The sequence below is a fragment of the Stegodyphus dumicola genome, chromosome 7 (assembly GCF_044657685.1).
Source record: "Stegodyphus dumicola isolate Sdum_Otavi_A_Nest chromosome 7, ASM4465768v1".
In the NCBI taxonomy this organism is placed as follows: Eukaryota; Metazoa; Arthropoda; class Arachnida; order Araneae; family Eresidae; genus Stegodyphus; species Stegodyphus dumicola.
The window spans coordinates 83220212-83236427 of NC_140774.1; the positions used below are offsets into that span (position 1 = coordinate 83220212).

At 33.2% G+C, this 16216-nt stretch overlaps 1 protein-coding gene across 1 annotated transcript in view; it reads right to left on the minus strand.

The window, feature by feature from the left end:
- LOC118181632 (peroxidase-like) overlaps window positions 1-16216 on the minus strand; it is a 156910-nt gene that overhangs the window by 45606 nt on the left and 95088 nt on the right. Inside the window, exon 5 of the mRNA XM_085820535.1 lies at window positions 599-816. Within this exon, the coding sequence (XP_085676661.1) occupies window positions 599-816 (218 nt within the window). The remainder of the gene's footprint in view (window positions 1-598; window positions 817-16216) is intronic.

Here is a 16216-nt window from a genome sequence, read left to right on the forward strand (position 1 = left end):
ACACACAAAAAAAATTTTAATTTATTCCTTATGTAGCAACAAACAGCCTTTTGACATCCTGATCGTATAGATAGTGATGCTGGGTGCAAGACGTTGGGCCCCATTTTGAATTCTGAGGAAGGCTTGGATAGGTGTAGACAGCCTTGGAGTCATCGCGCACTTGGCAAACGGAAATCTTCTCGAGCGATTTGATGATAGGGGATGAGAGATAGGTGACCTTATGGACCTTATGGATCTGTTCCTTATGGATTCTCTTTCAAAGCTTCTCAATTTTGAAGAGATGGACAAATTCGTGCTGCAATCTATTATGTGCCCAAGGCCCATGCCAACGACAGACACAAACCAGTGCTTCTAGCCGCAATAAAATTCGTGGACTTGATATAATGTTACTGTCAGTCAATTGAGATAAGTTACCATAAAATTGTTTCTAACAGTGAGCATGAAGTTATCTATTCACAGCAGGAAATTGAGATCTTGCTTAATCGTTTTGCTAGGGTTGTTAATCATAGTTTGAAAATTTATTAATGTGTTGAGCAACAACACTTAAGAATTTAAGATAACGGATTTATTTTTTATCAATAATGGAAATGTTTCTTACCATCTCCATAAGACGGCGGGATAAATCTTATCATAGCTGATCGGGCACTGCCCCATGAAGGATTGTCTAAATTATTGCACATGCCACTTAGTGTCCTGTACCGAGAAATTTCACACTTCACTGGCTGCAAAAAGGTTGGACAGATTTCTTTGATGGCTGTCTTGGATGTATCAATTTGGGGTAATCCATGGGCAATAGCATCCACGCTCAGACCGAACCTAAACCAGAAAGTAACACTTAGTGATGATGGAAAAAAGTATAAAATACACAAGAATTTTTCAAAATTTGAAACAATCAATCAGTATATTTTGGTAGCTTAATAACATTATTTAATAGCCCCCCCAAAAACATTTTAAAATTCTGCGCGTTTATAAGTTTTTAAAAGTTTGCGATTCTAGAAACGTACAACACAGAGAAAAATAAATTTTTAACAAACTTCTCAGCTTTTAAAATGAATCACATGCTATTGACTTTAATGCTACTTGGGATTATTAATGTTGCAGTTAATGTTAAATTCGGCAGAAACGGTAGAGTCACCATGTAAAATTCATTAGAAATTTTTACAAGGTTTCACGATTCATTAAGGGAACTTATATTTTTAGAGACTTGAAAAGCGTGTAAAGACTAATAAAAACGTGTTCTACCAAAAATATTAGTTTTATAAGATATTTCTCCCGCTTTCTTGGCATGCCTTCGTGGTGTAGTGATCAGCACGCAGGACGCGTATTCGAGAGGTCCGTGGTTCGAGTCCCGGCGAGGGCATTCCTCATTTTTCATTTCTCCTGCTTTCAAAATAACCTAATGCCTCCACAGTTTGTTTCACATTTTATAAATATGTCACATTTTATAAATGAGTGAGGTGCAAAATGGATTGCTTAGCGCTTTAAATTCATCCAACTAATCATTACTGATGCGAACCTAATTGCGGTTTCCAGTGATTTATTAAAAACCAGATTGTATGCATGAAAAGCAGTTTTTACCTTTTATTCGGCTCAGAGCTGTATAGTGCAGAAGTATAGCATTATTGGGATATTATTTGAATTATCCTGCATGTTTTATTTGTTGATGTTTTGCAATCATTAGCAACTAATCACCGGGGAAGTAAAAGCAACTTTTTGGTTCATAAAACTCATATTAGAGGAATGAGATACAGCTATGGTTTTTCGCATCTTCATTAAATTCTTACAAACTAATCACAAGAGATCAATTCTCTTCACCTCTGCTTCTTCATACCCTTCATTTTTCTCCTAGATTACAAAATTCCCCAAAGAAAGGGAAATTGTTAAAAGTGAAAGTTCCAATGAACAAGATGCTTTCCCGTGACATCATCATAATCAGCCTCGTTGTTAACATGGCACACTTTTTATGTCGGACAGAACAACCGTCAACTGAACGCATAAGTCTGCATTCTATGCGAAACGACCCCAAACGTGGACAGCTCTTCCGGTTTCTCCGTCCTTGGAGAATATTAATTATTGAACGGAAACATTCGGATCGAGAATGAACGCAAATCGAAAGCGATTGAGGTCCCGGCGCCAAAAGCGGGTCGTCAGGCCTGAAAGCTGTCACGTTGAAATCAAGCGATTCGAAGTTTTCGTGTTTGTTTTTGAGAGTAACAAATTACGTTCTACTCTTTGTATCATTATCGTTTAAATCAACTGATCTAGTTAAGAAAAGATTAATTTTCCTTAGTCACTGTACTCGCGTTAATTAGATATGACCCGCAGCTGCTCTGACTTTTTAAAAGCTGTTTATCTTCTTGAAAAAGAGATTAAAAATCAAATTTTTATTATTTACAAATTAATAAAAATATATGTTGAGATTAATATATAATACCTATAATCTACTGAAAATGAAGAAGATTTTACTTTTTTTTTCAAGAGAAAAGACCTACTTAAAATAATAGATTTCGAATGTTTTGTAAGTGAGAAGAATTTATTGTTGTACCTCTACTCTCTATCTAAGTAGTAAAGCCACTTCTTGCATATATCAGAAGGTTTAAATAAAATATTTATTAAGAAATTTCTTTAAATGAGCCAGAAAGAAAACGTTTGAATAAAATGATAAATTCTGTTGTTATGATTTCATACAGAGTAATAGGAAAACTTAGAACGTATTTATGATTAAAATATGAAGAATGACCAGGATAATCATCAACACTTTATTGCAACTCATAGCAAGGTAAATACTGTATACTCAGTGATATTCGCATCTAAAGAACTATACAGGATTTAAACAGCTTTAAACCAAATAAAACTGATTTCTCTAAGCACTAGCAAATTTCACTAGATTCTTTGTTTTTTTACCATTTATAAATTTATTGTAACAGCTTTGCCTAGAATAATACAGGAAGCTTCTACAAAATCCATGGACGATTACTCATACCGGTGATCTAAACAAATCGGAACAACAACAACCTTTTTGTGTGCTGAAAGACAAGAAGACACAGCATAGACTAATGTTTTGATTCTGAGGTGCATTTGCCTTAAGGAAGCTCGTAAAAAACGTAAACCTGTAATTTTCTTTGATTGTTTTAAAACAGTAATTCTTTAAGCTGTTGTTGGTTTTTGCAAGGGGTGAAACACCCCACTTCCCCGGGCGAAACAAGTTCCTTAAGTTATAAAACGTAAGAAAATTTCTTCGAGCTATAAAGAAATGCTTAAGAGCAATATAGTTCCTCATACATTCGTAAAATGAGCACTTTGAACATTTTAAACCTAAACTCGGAGTGGCTTTCTGCTTTATCCGAGTTTTCGGTAATAAGAGGGATCAGGTCATGTTTATTTAGATAATGGGCATTTTACACCGTAAATACTTTTCCAGTATATATTTAATCATAAATACAAACATACAGACGTCAAGACGTAAAATACATTAAATTCGAGAACATTCTTGGCTGAAAGACTAAATACTGAAATCAATGTCATTAAAACTGTTCGAATTTTCTTCGTCTCGCGAGTTAATTAACAGTCGGAAGTAAGAGAATCACAGTTGAACAAGCTCAGTTCAATTATACTGTTACACTGGCCATTCTTTAATCCTTTATTATAGAGTCAGATTCATTTATTCATACACAGTTGTTTAATAAATTTCAAAAAGGCAATATAATATTATTATTCCTTACGTAATTTTTAAATATACTTGATGAAGTGAAAAGGATAATACCTATTTCTAATGAATTCTGTAACATTGTAAAGACCTGTGCATTATGATCATTTGATTGTAAAAATAAAATCTGCAAAGAGAGCTAAGTAAAACAGCTAATAATATATACTGTATGAAAATTAATAATACATGCTGTTTATCTATGAAACAGTACCCCAATTAAGAATTTAATTGCAGAGTGTGAGGAAAAAAGACTCATTATATTGTGGCATTTATGTTTAAGTTTTGCAAGCGAAATATTATTTAAATTACATCTTTCCTTTCTCTTCATCTTCCTTCCATCTGCTTCATTTTGCTACGAGGCTTGCTCATTCTAGAATTTAAGCAAATTTGAATTGCCATCAGTTTTACTCTGAAGTTAGACGAACTACGAATAACTATGTGGGAAAGTTTTGGCTTGCTGGCTGCAACTGCCTTGCCATGCATAAATTTGCTCTGTTTTGCAACTCTAACGCTGATTTTGAAATAAGTATTACAGAATAAGGATAGTTTTGCATGGGTAAATTAAAGATTCGAATTTCTGTCGCGGTCCAGGCACAAATTGTAGCTTTTGTTAGTAGCAGATTAAGTTGTTGAAATTTATAGCAATCTGAAAAAACTTGTGTTTAAACCCGTTACAGGTGACTAGTAATCTTTTGTTGTACAGTTCTAACTTAATCCTCACAAATAGTAAGATGAAATACATCTAAAGTAATGTTATTTTTGTGTTTGTTTGTGTGATAGATCAGAAATCCTACAGGCGATAAATCATATCACAGAATTTACGCTGCACTTTAGTTTGGTGTAAAGGAGCTAGCTAACTTTATTTGAATCTACATCAGGTGTTACAGTTAAACTTTGATAATTTTATACACTATTATAAGCTGTACACCGCTATAGGTATAAGTAACGAAAGAGAGGAAAAAAAAAAAAAAAAAAAAAAAAAAAAGAAAAAAGAAAAAAGAGAAAAAGAAAAATATTGGAAAGAGAGAATTCATTATATCTCTCTCCTTTCCGCATGCCTTCGTGGTGTAATTAAAAGCACACTCGGCGAGTATTTGAGAGGTCCACGTTCGAGTACCGACAAGGGCACTGCTCATTTTTCACGTCTCCTGTTTCACACCTAATGACTCTACCTAATGACCTAATGACTCTACCTAATGACCTAATGACTCTACAGTAGCGCCCGAACAAAAAGGTGATGGATCATAATTCGTCACCACTAGGATTTGGCAACAGAGTCTCCTAATTCCCTGTTGTCCTTTAAATGTGGAGTATATAAAGTATTTTCTCCCTCCTTTTAGCATGCCTTTGTGGTGTAATGGTAGCACATTCGAGAGTATTCGAGAGGTTCAGGTTTGAGCACCAGCGAAGACATTGCTCATTTTTTACGTCTTTTGCTTCAAAACAACCTATTGACTAAAATCTCAGATTTAATATTACGAAATCAAAAGTACAAACTTATTATGGGTTTTTCAGTGGAACGTTTCAAGAAGAATACTTAATTAAAAATTTCATACACAGTTCGTACGGAAACAGTAAATTAACGCAAAGATCACTTTTACAAATAAAAATACAAAATTTATAAGAATTTAAATTCGATGTTTACTATTTTAATACTAGAACATTTTCTTCATTTTTAACAATAAATATCTCACTGTTTTCTCAAACTATTTTAATATAATTATAGCCAACAAGAATTCTGTGTTTTATTTGCAAAATTATTACTATTGGAATAATAATGACTTAAGAAGTTAAATTAATCTATGATATTAAGTTAAATTAAAGAACTTTGAGTTTTAGGTAAATGTACATTCAAACACATAAAAACTGTAATTATCTATGTTCTCTGATTATATTAACTATCTTAGTTACAAACATTATCCTGTTTGGTTATGAATCGGATGATAAATGGTCATTCGAGATTTCAAGGAAACCTTCGGTAACCAATAATTATTGCCCAATGTTCCATTCTCAGAAGAAAAGCTTTTTGTCGTTTTGCCATTTTCTTCATACTGCTTTTTACAAATTGTTTACAATAGTAATTCAGAAGTCAAACAACAAAAATCAGCGTTATATTTACAAAATTTTCACAGGACTAGTTTCGACGGTTTTACCGAACTATCATCCTCAGCTGCAAAACCGCAAATGAACAAGATAGGAAATAATGATTAGATAAGATAAGAAAGCCTGGACAAGAATAAGCAAGTGGCGCCATCTGTTGGTGAAACCAGAACTAAAACATAATTTCTTTAAAGGCCGAAGGCAAATTTGGATTGGAATTAGTATCGTTAACTAGAACAGAAAGATTTTTATGAATGTGAAATGCCTCTAGAAAATACAGTTCTCCAATGGAAGATGTTTTTTGAATAATTTTGGCAGCAGAAAAATTGAAAGTGTGATTTTCGGACCAACAATGTTGAGCAACAGAAGACTTCTGTGTTTCCTTTTTTCTAACATATGCCTCATGTTCCTTGACGCGAAATTTCGTGTTTCCCTGGAATATCAACTATAATCATCGTAAGCAATTTTCGAGACAAGTACATAGTTTGTACACTTAATAATTATCAGCAGGCTTAACTATGTGGACTTAAGCATTAAGGACACGAGCCACAGCATATTTGCTAATCATTTAAATGTGCTTACATGATAGGAATGAAACTATTAAATTATCATAACAGAATTTTTTACTCTAAAAAGGAAACTCTACTTTTCTCTTTTGAACTGCAGGTAACTTCGATCAAAATGCATGCAGTTTTTCGTTTATTTAAATAAAATTTTGGATGCTAATTCAAAGCCAAAGGTATCTAGTAATCAATAAAGTAGCTAGGTCCATTTTCATTGTACATGAAAAATTCATGACTCAGATTATTTTCGAGACCTTCTGATGCTCATTCATTGTCAAGATGAGATCTGTGTATTGCTGAATACTGATGCTGAAAAACTTTTCTTTTATAGGCCTTGTAGTGATCCAAATCAGTCTGAGCGCTAAGGGAAAAGATATCAGTGTCATTCTTTAAAAACAGAATTAACAGACCTGACCCTCATATACTTTATTTTAAATTGTAGAAGGAAATAGATTATATGTTTTTAATATTTGTTAAGGTTTAGTACTTCAAATACATGTAAAAAGCAATTACATGTTTAGCTGGACCCTGAGTGAATAAAAATAAGTCTTAATATTTCATTTTAATTTGGGTAGAAGTGTGGGGGTGTTAAGATTAATAAAAAAACAATTTCATTGTTCGGTATTTTCGAAATTAGTGTGTCTTGTATTTTGCTGATAGGAAACAAATTTTTTACTAGTATCTATCTCTTTGTTGAAATAAAATACGGCAAACGAAGAAAACAAAAATCCCTTTCTTGCGTTGCAGTAAACACATAATTTACTTGCAGCGGACAAATAGCTTAATTTTCCTAATCTGAGATCATCCAGATGGATTACCATCCCAGTAACATTTTACCTTTTATCGGATATGGATATGGATCACTATCCCAGATATTTCGAATAAGTGAAGTCCCTCTGAAGTTCTATTTTTGGTTGTATAGGCATCTGGAAATGGAACAGTATTTGTTAATCATTAACGCCTTTCCAATCGCTAATCGCTGAAGGGTTCCTGAAGGCGCACTGAAAGGAAGAAAGATTGCAGCATTTTCACTTCCCATTAACTGTTTCACAAAATGGCAACATAGATGAGAGGGTAAGAGAAAACACGCGCAGTATGATTCCAGGATGTGACCTAGAAAGGACGACTGCTTCGAAAAGATGAGCAGCTAGATTTTCTTCCTCTTTATTTTCTTTTCCCAAAGCAAAAGAGTTGTTTTTCAGCTGAGAATTGAAAGAAAAAAAACAGGTGAAATTTTATTTTGCGGACAGCTGTTCATTTTAACTTTCGGCAATGTTTCGTTGTTTAACATTTGTTTGACATAAACAGTGAATCTTTTGCCAATTTATTATACGTAACTTGATGGAAGAATTTTAAGACAGTGTAATCTTTAGTTACTGTCCTTTTTTTGGGGGGGACGAAGGGGGTCAGAAATTTTGAAAGTGATACTGATGAAATAAGTAAAGAAGAATTACTTAAGAAATTTAGAATTCGGTATTATCATTTTGTCTGAAACTGACTACCTTTTACTTCTTTGTACCAAGTAACGGATGTATTGTAAACGCAAAAATTTCAGGTATCTTATTTCAATAGAAATATCCATTTTGACCGATTTCGAATCCATTTGACGATTTTTTGTGCGACATCTGTACACATGAGCAAAATAAAGGACGGTTCTATTTTTCCTGTGGGCATTTTTCCGGTCACCTTTTTATACATATATAATGGACTGTTTTTTTCCCCCTCCACAAAACGGATTTCAAATTGGATACAAAATGGTTTCAAAAGGGCTTTTTCGCAGAGTGTGTAAGTATATACGTACGTATGTATGTATCTCACATAACTAAAAAGAATTTGTCATAGAATATTGAGATTTTGCATATGGGAGCGCTATAACATTTAGTTGTGCTCTTCCCTTTTTTATATCAATCGACAGTAACAAACGTATGGTGCCCAGCCGGTATAGTGGTTAGTGACCTTAACTGCCGTAGCGATGGGGCTTGGTTGGAATCTTGGAGAAGGCATGGTTATAACTATCCGTCTCTTCATAGGAGGCAATGGTGGCCGTCTTAGGTGCTTCCGTAATGAAATGCCCTTGTAGCGACACACGGCCCTTGTAGCGACACACGGCTGATGGCTATTAAATAAAGCGCCCGGCCATTTTAAAAAAAAAAAAGGTACCAAACATGTCACATTCACCACCTTACCCGACTTATAATTCCTTACCCAACCTTTATTTTCGTAGTCGTTGGTGGTACTGATATACGTCTAGTAGTTACTGAAGTATTTTAAATGACGAAAATATTCATGTTTCGGCAATGTCAAATTAAAAACAGAAATTTGATTTTAGACATATAACGAAATCTAATATTTTATGCGGTCTCCTGCTTCCTATGCTTATATTTTTGAAAATTTTATACTCGTTATAAAAAAAATAAACGAACGACATTCCTTACGACAAAAAACTAAACGGGATATTAAATTTCAAAATTTGCAATTTTTTATATTTTTAACTTGAAAAATCGGTTAATTAAGTTAGAATAATTTGAGAAATAAGTGTAAATGAACTGCAACAAAATGTGTACAATTTAACAGGCCGTACAAGGAAGTCATGTTGTGTTCACATCAGATTTTTTTTAAACTGGTTCAAATGTCTGAAACATACGTTTACTTGGGATTACAAGATTTTTGCACCAAATCGTATATGCATCTTCAGCAAGTGTAAAAATCAAGCCCAGTATCTGAGCTTAGATTAACTCTTATATTTTATATATTTGATGTTAATTATAGTGACATTTGAAAGCACTCCGATGATCCCATATGCGCATGCACAGCAGAACATAAATTATTGGAACTTCATTTCAAATCATTGGAACGCTCCAGCTAAGATCATCTCCTTTCTCACGGGTGTATTTAATGAAGCTTAAGTTCCTTTGCAACTATTATAGAATTTGTATCAGAAGAGATTTCATGACTTTTTGAAGTTGTTAGGAAATTTCAGCTAAATGAACGAACTTTGAAAAAGGGATGAATGATAAGGAAACAGACATTTAGCTCAAGAAAAAATTGCGTTTTTTCAAAATACCAAAACAAGCTTCTCTCCATAAAAAAAAAAAAAAAAAAAAAAAAAAAAAAATTACTAGCACGATTATTTATTTTTTTATAAAAGAACACGGAGAGGAAGAGAACAAAGAAAAACTATTTTTCCGATTCCACAAAAAGACAGACAGCGTATATATCCAACTGAGTTTAGAGAAATAAAAAGTAAAAATTCAAAATGTAAACGATTTGTGAATCGCAAATCACACCTTTCTATTGGTACGTGCGCACACGTTCGTAATGGATTGAATGCACACAGAACCGATGAAAGCTTGATGACATTTATTTTTCCAAAACAGTTTACAACTATGGAACTTTTCACACAAAAGTATTCGTACAACTCTGAGTATGAAGAGTGCAGTCAATTATCTCTTCAAACTACTAAGAATGTTGAACAGAAGACAATATAAAAATATCTCAAATACGTAAGTTCACACAATGATCCCTCAGCTAAACTCTGCACTCAAAATTGATGCTCTCTTTTACATGGTTTTCCCCCGGCCGCTGAAAAATTTCCAGTACCTTTGTTTTCTCGAACCTGCTGAAAGGCATCCACAGTTACTGTTACACAGGTCCAAATACACTTACAGTTACATAGGGATTGGATCAGTTACAATTATACAGGGATCGATCTAAAATGTCGTCAAATGGTCACCAAATTGGGCAACATTTGGCAATTTATCATAAAAAATTATCGACCCCGAAACCATAGCCAGCTTGACGCTGTCTCGCCATTTTCATCAATGTTAAATAGATTTGTCCCTGTAACCTTATTTTTCCGGAGAAGCTTTGCACTCTTGACGTCTTTCGTGTTACATCATACAAAATATGCTACAGTTTACATATAATTTCACTAAAGTTTTTTACATATATACAAAATTCATAACACTCTTTTAAATTTGAAGGAAGGGGGATCTTTTTTTATTTTTTAAAGTTTTGAATACGAATACAAAAATTTATATTACAAGTTGTTATCTGTTTATTTTTAAAACTTATTTTTAATGTAATATATTACAAAAAAAAAAAAAAAAAAAAAAAAAAAAAAAAAAAAGACAAATTTGATGAAAACGAAGCTTTGCGTAGTAAAAAAATTACTTTTGAGTTGTATGTAAGAAAAAATATCAGCTATTTAACTCTGATAAAAATAGATGATTTTTGACTTGAACATAAACTGAAATAATTTATCTTCGCTTCTTTTCTTCTCAAGTTAATGCACTGAATTATGTTAAAAGAAGTGGGGAAGTTTTAATATTCTCGAAGTCTATTTAAACATCCAGGAATAATAAAAAAAAAAGCAATAAAAAAATCCGGAATCCCCGGGAATTCAACCCTAATGCCGACATCTTCAGTTCGCTGCTTAGAATTGCATTAGCTAAGCAGAGCTTAGCTTCTAAAATTAGAAGTGCCGGAGCTCTGTGGAAGACCATTAGAAAAAAGAAAGAGAATAAATAAATAAATTATATAATTAATAAAATAGTAAAATAATTAATAAATAAAATAATACACAATTCAAATTCTAATTCAGAATTATAAAATATAAAGAGATAAATAAAAATTTGATAAGTAATTAAACATGTGGTAAATATTTAAATAATACATTAAAATTGAATCTCGTCTTAATTGGGACTTTTGCTGGAGTTACAATTCCACTCGAAAACTAAGAAAACTAAGAAATACCTCAGTCGGTCTCAGTCTGAATTTAAGCCCCGTATATATAGCATAATGTACTACTTCGAGTGACGTAGATAAATACCATTCTTTTTCCAGCACACCAATAAAAAAGTTAAAACGGTTAAAGAGTTACTAATAAGAACAAAGAGAATGCTATAAAAATTACAGAGTTATGAAGGAAATTTTAACTGAGAATGTGTATTTATGAAAACAGAGAGAGATGAATTTAACACTTTCTGATCACGATCCCCTGTTAGTATAATTCTAGCTGTCAAACACAATATTACAGAGGGAAAATAAGTCTTCGAATTCGAGAATTAGCTGAGAACAACGTAATAAATGGCAGTTTTCTTTTTTCATATTTGCTTATATCGTTCCAAAAAGTCTGCACCTGCTCTTTTTCTCGCAAAAAAACGAAAAATTTACCCATTGTCTTAATGCATTGCACTTGTTGTAGGTTAAAACTTTGATATGTGGGAACTTTTCTGTGCTTGAAAGTCCTCAGTCCAAGGATTTGCGTCTCAGAAAAAGAGAGGCATGTATTTACAAGTTAGAATCAATTTTTAATTTAATTTTATTATTAAAAACAAAATTTTCCAGGTCAAAAGAATTTTCTGCTGACATTAGGGTTCACTTACATAAAAAGAAGTGCCAGAGTCCTCTTATTTAAGGCTCCGGCTAGAATTACGTTTTATCTCAAAAATTAAGAAGTACCGGAGCTGGGGTCCAGCGCAATTTTAAGTTCTTCGGAAACTGAAAGCTTGATAGGTGAAAAAGGGAAAGCGACTGAAAGAAAAAACGCGTTTTCCCTTTTCCGCAGCACCCTATTTGCCGGAGGGGAGAGGAGAAAAGAGCGCGGGATGATCACAAATCGGTCAGTGGGTTTCCCTTCCATCGAGAGACCGCATTCCAATCCACCTTTCGTCACTCCCTCTCCCTTCCCCCCACATCACCGTGAGCGAGAAATTTCGATAAACGGGCCCTTTGGAGGCGACACGGAAGTTCCGAATTCGTCACCAGGGGGCGCCGTAAACAAAATAATTGGGATTCGATGCAAACATGGGCTTAGATTGACGTTTTCCTCTTAGGCAAAGTAAACAGCCGTAAATAAAGGGTGCGCCGCTACTTTATTAGATGTTTATATCCGTATTACCCGAACACGTCGTTTCTTCATCACGCTTTTCGTACGAGTCCAAAATGAACTTCATTAACAGAAGAAAACAAAATGCTTGCGCTATTTATGAAAGCAAACGACTGCGCTGTAGCTGGGATGCATTACATATAGCATGGGAAATCTCTTAAATTAGTTATACTAATATGATACAATCTTGCAGTTGCATATAGTATACAACGCCATAAACTTCACTGAATGTTTCATTACTCATATTCATATTCATTTATTAAGAGTCATATTGTTTATAAATTCTTGTTTGTTGTTTGTAACAGTATCCTGTATCCAGGTCCTCGAGTTTAATTGTCAAATAATAATAATCAAATTTAATTGATAAATTATACAAGTAAAACGTTACCAACATTAAATAAATCAACAATAAAGGTACACTGCGTCTCAGTACTTTTACATGGTATATATACCAAGGGCTCTCAACCGAGGAGGAATCGCCCCTTTGGGAGAACTTTTTGTTTTAGGGGGAATGCGATTAAACTTTTATTTAGTTGTTCAGTATTTTTTTAGTTCATGATTATTAAAAAAAAAAAAACATAGTCTTATTCAAGTTTTGGTATTTATCAATATTTTATACGCTTTTTGTTGTTTAATTAATAATTCTCTTTTAAAAGAATCTAATCTTAATAAATGCTTACGTAATTTTCAGGTTTAGAAAAGGAGGAAGTATGAACTAGCAGTGATGAAAGGGGAGCATATGGCAAAAAAGACTTTTTAAACCCTGCTCTATGCATACATATTCTTCAGCGGGTCTACTGTCAAATAAAAACGTATACAAGGCTCTGCTATGACCATCTTCATGTTACCTATGTCCGAAATAAGCTTACAGGTAGGTGCATAAGAAGACAGAACTAGTCATTGCTATAGCTACTTATTTTACATCAAGTTAGCGTGTGTGCGTTTTCAACGTAAACAAGTTTTATATTCTCGTCTTCATTGCTATAAACCAGCAGTTCTCAACCTTTTGACTAACGCTTACCATCTAAATAAAAATTGAAACCTTTAGTACCACCACTACAAAGTGCTATTACCACCACCACTCTTGAACAAAGCTCAGATCGCATACATTTACGAGTGTTTGACGAAAATCTCAAATAAATGTTAGGCTTTTAATTTTTGAATTTAATAGTTAAAAATACTTTGCCTCTTTGCATAACACCTATTTTTCTCTTGCGTACCACCAGTAGTACCACCGGTTGAGAACCCCTGCCGTAAACCATGGATACGACAGCACGGAAGTAGAATTTTTTAAATTGTTCATTTGTTACACTCATAAGCAGAACTCGGAATTCCGAGTTCCATACTCAAGGACCCCATTCCGGATATGAAGTCCTGGGGTATTTACATGATTCCTTGCCAGTGTGGCTTAATTTACATTGGCCAAACTAAGACAGCCTTAAAATTTCGCGTTAAGGAACATGAGGCATACGTTAGAAAAAAGGAAACACAGAAGTTCTTCTGCCGAACATTGTTGGTCCAAAAATCACACTTTCAATTTTTCTGCTGCCAAAATTATTCAAAAAATATTTTCCATTGGTGAACTGGATTTTCTAGAGGCATATCCCATTCAAAAAAATCTTTCTGTTCTAGTTAACGACCCTATTTCCAATCCTTCTTTGTCTTCAGCCTTTAAAGAAATTATGTTTTAGTTCTGGTTTCATCAACAGATGGCGACAGTGGCTTATCTCCTGTCCAGGCTTTCTTATCTTATCTTATCTAATCATTATATCTTATCTCGTTTATTTGCACTTTTGCAGCTGAGGATGATGGTTCGGTACAATCATCGAAACTAGTCCTGTGAAAATTTGAAAATATAACGCTGATTTTTGTTGTTTGACTTCTAAATTAATATTTGTTCGGCGTGTTATTGTATCTTAATTAATAAGAACTAATTTCATATATCGATCTGCATGCATTAAAAGTCTTGTGCTCGCATACCCTTTAAATCCTTTAAATCTGCGCTGTTGCATAAAAAATAACTTTTAATTTTGACAAAATGTTTCATATCATTCATTAATGTAAGAGAAACGAGCCAGTATGAACCCTAAAATTCGATAAAATTTAATCTTAAATTGACATCGGTTTTACGCAAAATCTCCATCCCTTCTGGTCAGAAAAGAGTAAAATTTTCCTTTAGGACACGCAGGGCGCTTAACGTAGACACTTTTAGAGCATTTCATACATACTTTTAATGTTTTTGAGAAGACTATCTTAAATGTTTTAAATCTGAAAGCTAGAGAAGAAAATTTACCCAGACACATTCAGAAAAGCAGACAAATTAGAACTTTTTATCAACATAGAACTGTAGTAATAGCTTTAATTTTTTTTTAAACTAGGTAAAATTAGCCTTTTCAGATAGTTCTCATTAGTAGGATTTTATATTTTTTATGCAAATACCTTATGAATTTCGAGGAAAGTTAATATGAGTTTTGCTTTCCTCAAGGAATCTGTTGCAAGAAGCGACGCATGTCATTAGACCTACGTCATGGTACATGTTAGAAATTCAGTGAACATTTTAACCGAAATTACCCACAATTTAAGGCTGATTTTCTCCTAATTTTACTTCTGTGTCTAGACAGAGAAAATTCTACAGAAAATTTCGCAAAATTATCATAGTATGGAAATGACATGCATTTAAAAAAGCATTAGTCAAGTTTTCATTATCGTTCTTTTTCGAGCTGGCGATACATGGTACAACATGATTAAAGCAGAAAATATAGGTAAGGATTCTGATAATCAAATAAAGTATTTTTTTGAGTCAGTACTTAATACTTGATAGCTCTAGGAATAATAGTATTATTCCTGTTTTATTTCTCATTAAATAACGATACTCTAGAGCGTTCTAACAGCCATTTTCAAGCATCGCGAGGAAAAAAACGAATAAAATTTTTTAATGAAAAATGATTCAAGTATTTTATTTATTTGCTTAAATAAAAATAATATTCTATTACTGTCAAAGCATGAAACCGAATCTTAACTCTTAGCTAAAACTGAAACGAACTCGTAAAGAATTTCAGGTTTATAATTTTAAATATGAGCATATAAAGAGAGGAAAAAAAAAACAGATAACGCTTGCAATTTTTGCAGTTTCTTTGTTACTACAAAATTTCATGATAGCATTAAATTTTATTTTGTACTAGGCTGAGATGTAAAAAGAAAATAGATTCAGAAATTCTGTAGTCGATTTTTATAATTTGTTAGAAAATTTGCTCTATTGATCAGAACTGGTTTAAAGAATTTCGGCTTTCCCTGCAAGCTGGGAGAGGAAGCCCCTCACGGGTTTCCCTTTTGAAACTCTACTGTATATATGGCGTGATCAGAGTGTTTCATAGCTTTTCATTAGCAATCTTTTTATTCTGATATGGTGCAGGCAAAATATCGAAAATTTAAAGTTTTGTCACGCTATAAAAATATAGTCTAAAATCCATTTTAGACCTCATGCGTTGAGGTTTATCATCTGTGATAAAAGTGACGGTATAGATAATTCAGATTTTGAGTTCATCAGTGTCGGATGACAATAGCAGTACAAAAAAAGTGCATTTAAGCCTTACAAAAAAGAAAACTCAAAGCGTGAAGTCTTAGCAAATTTCGACACCAAGTCGCACTTTGAAACTTTGCTTGTAAATCGACTTTGAAACACACTTTACTTATAAATCGACATTTTGAAAACCAATAAATGTATTGTGGTTTTTGTATTTGTTAAATCTATTTCATTTAACCTACATATTTATGAGATAAAGAGATTCTAAATACAGTAACTTAAAAGTAGTAGTAAAACACGAAACAAAATGAACACGGGATGCCAAGAACAACCACTGGGAAAATTAGAACCGGTAGATAGTTGATGAAAGACATAAGGTGAATAAAAAGAGCTATAATTTTTATACCATTATAGCATAGTTCGACCTATCGGCT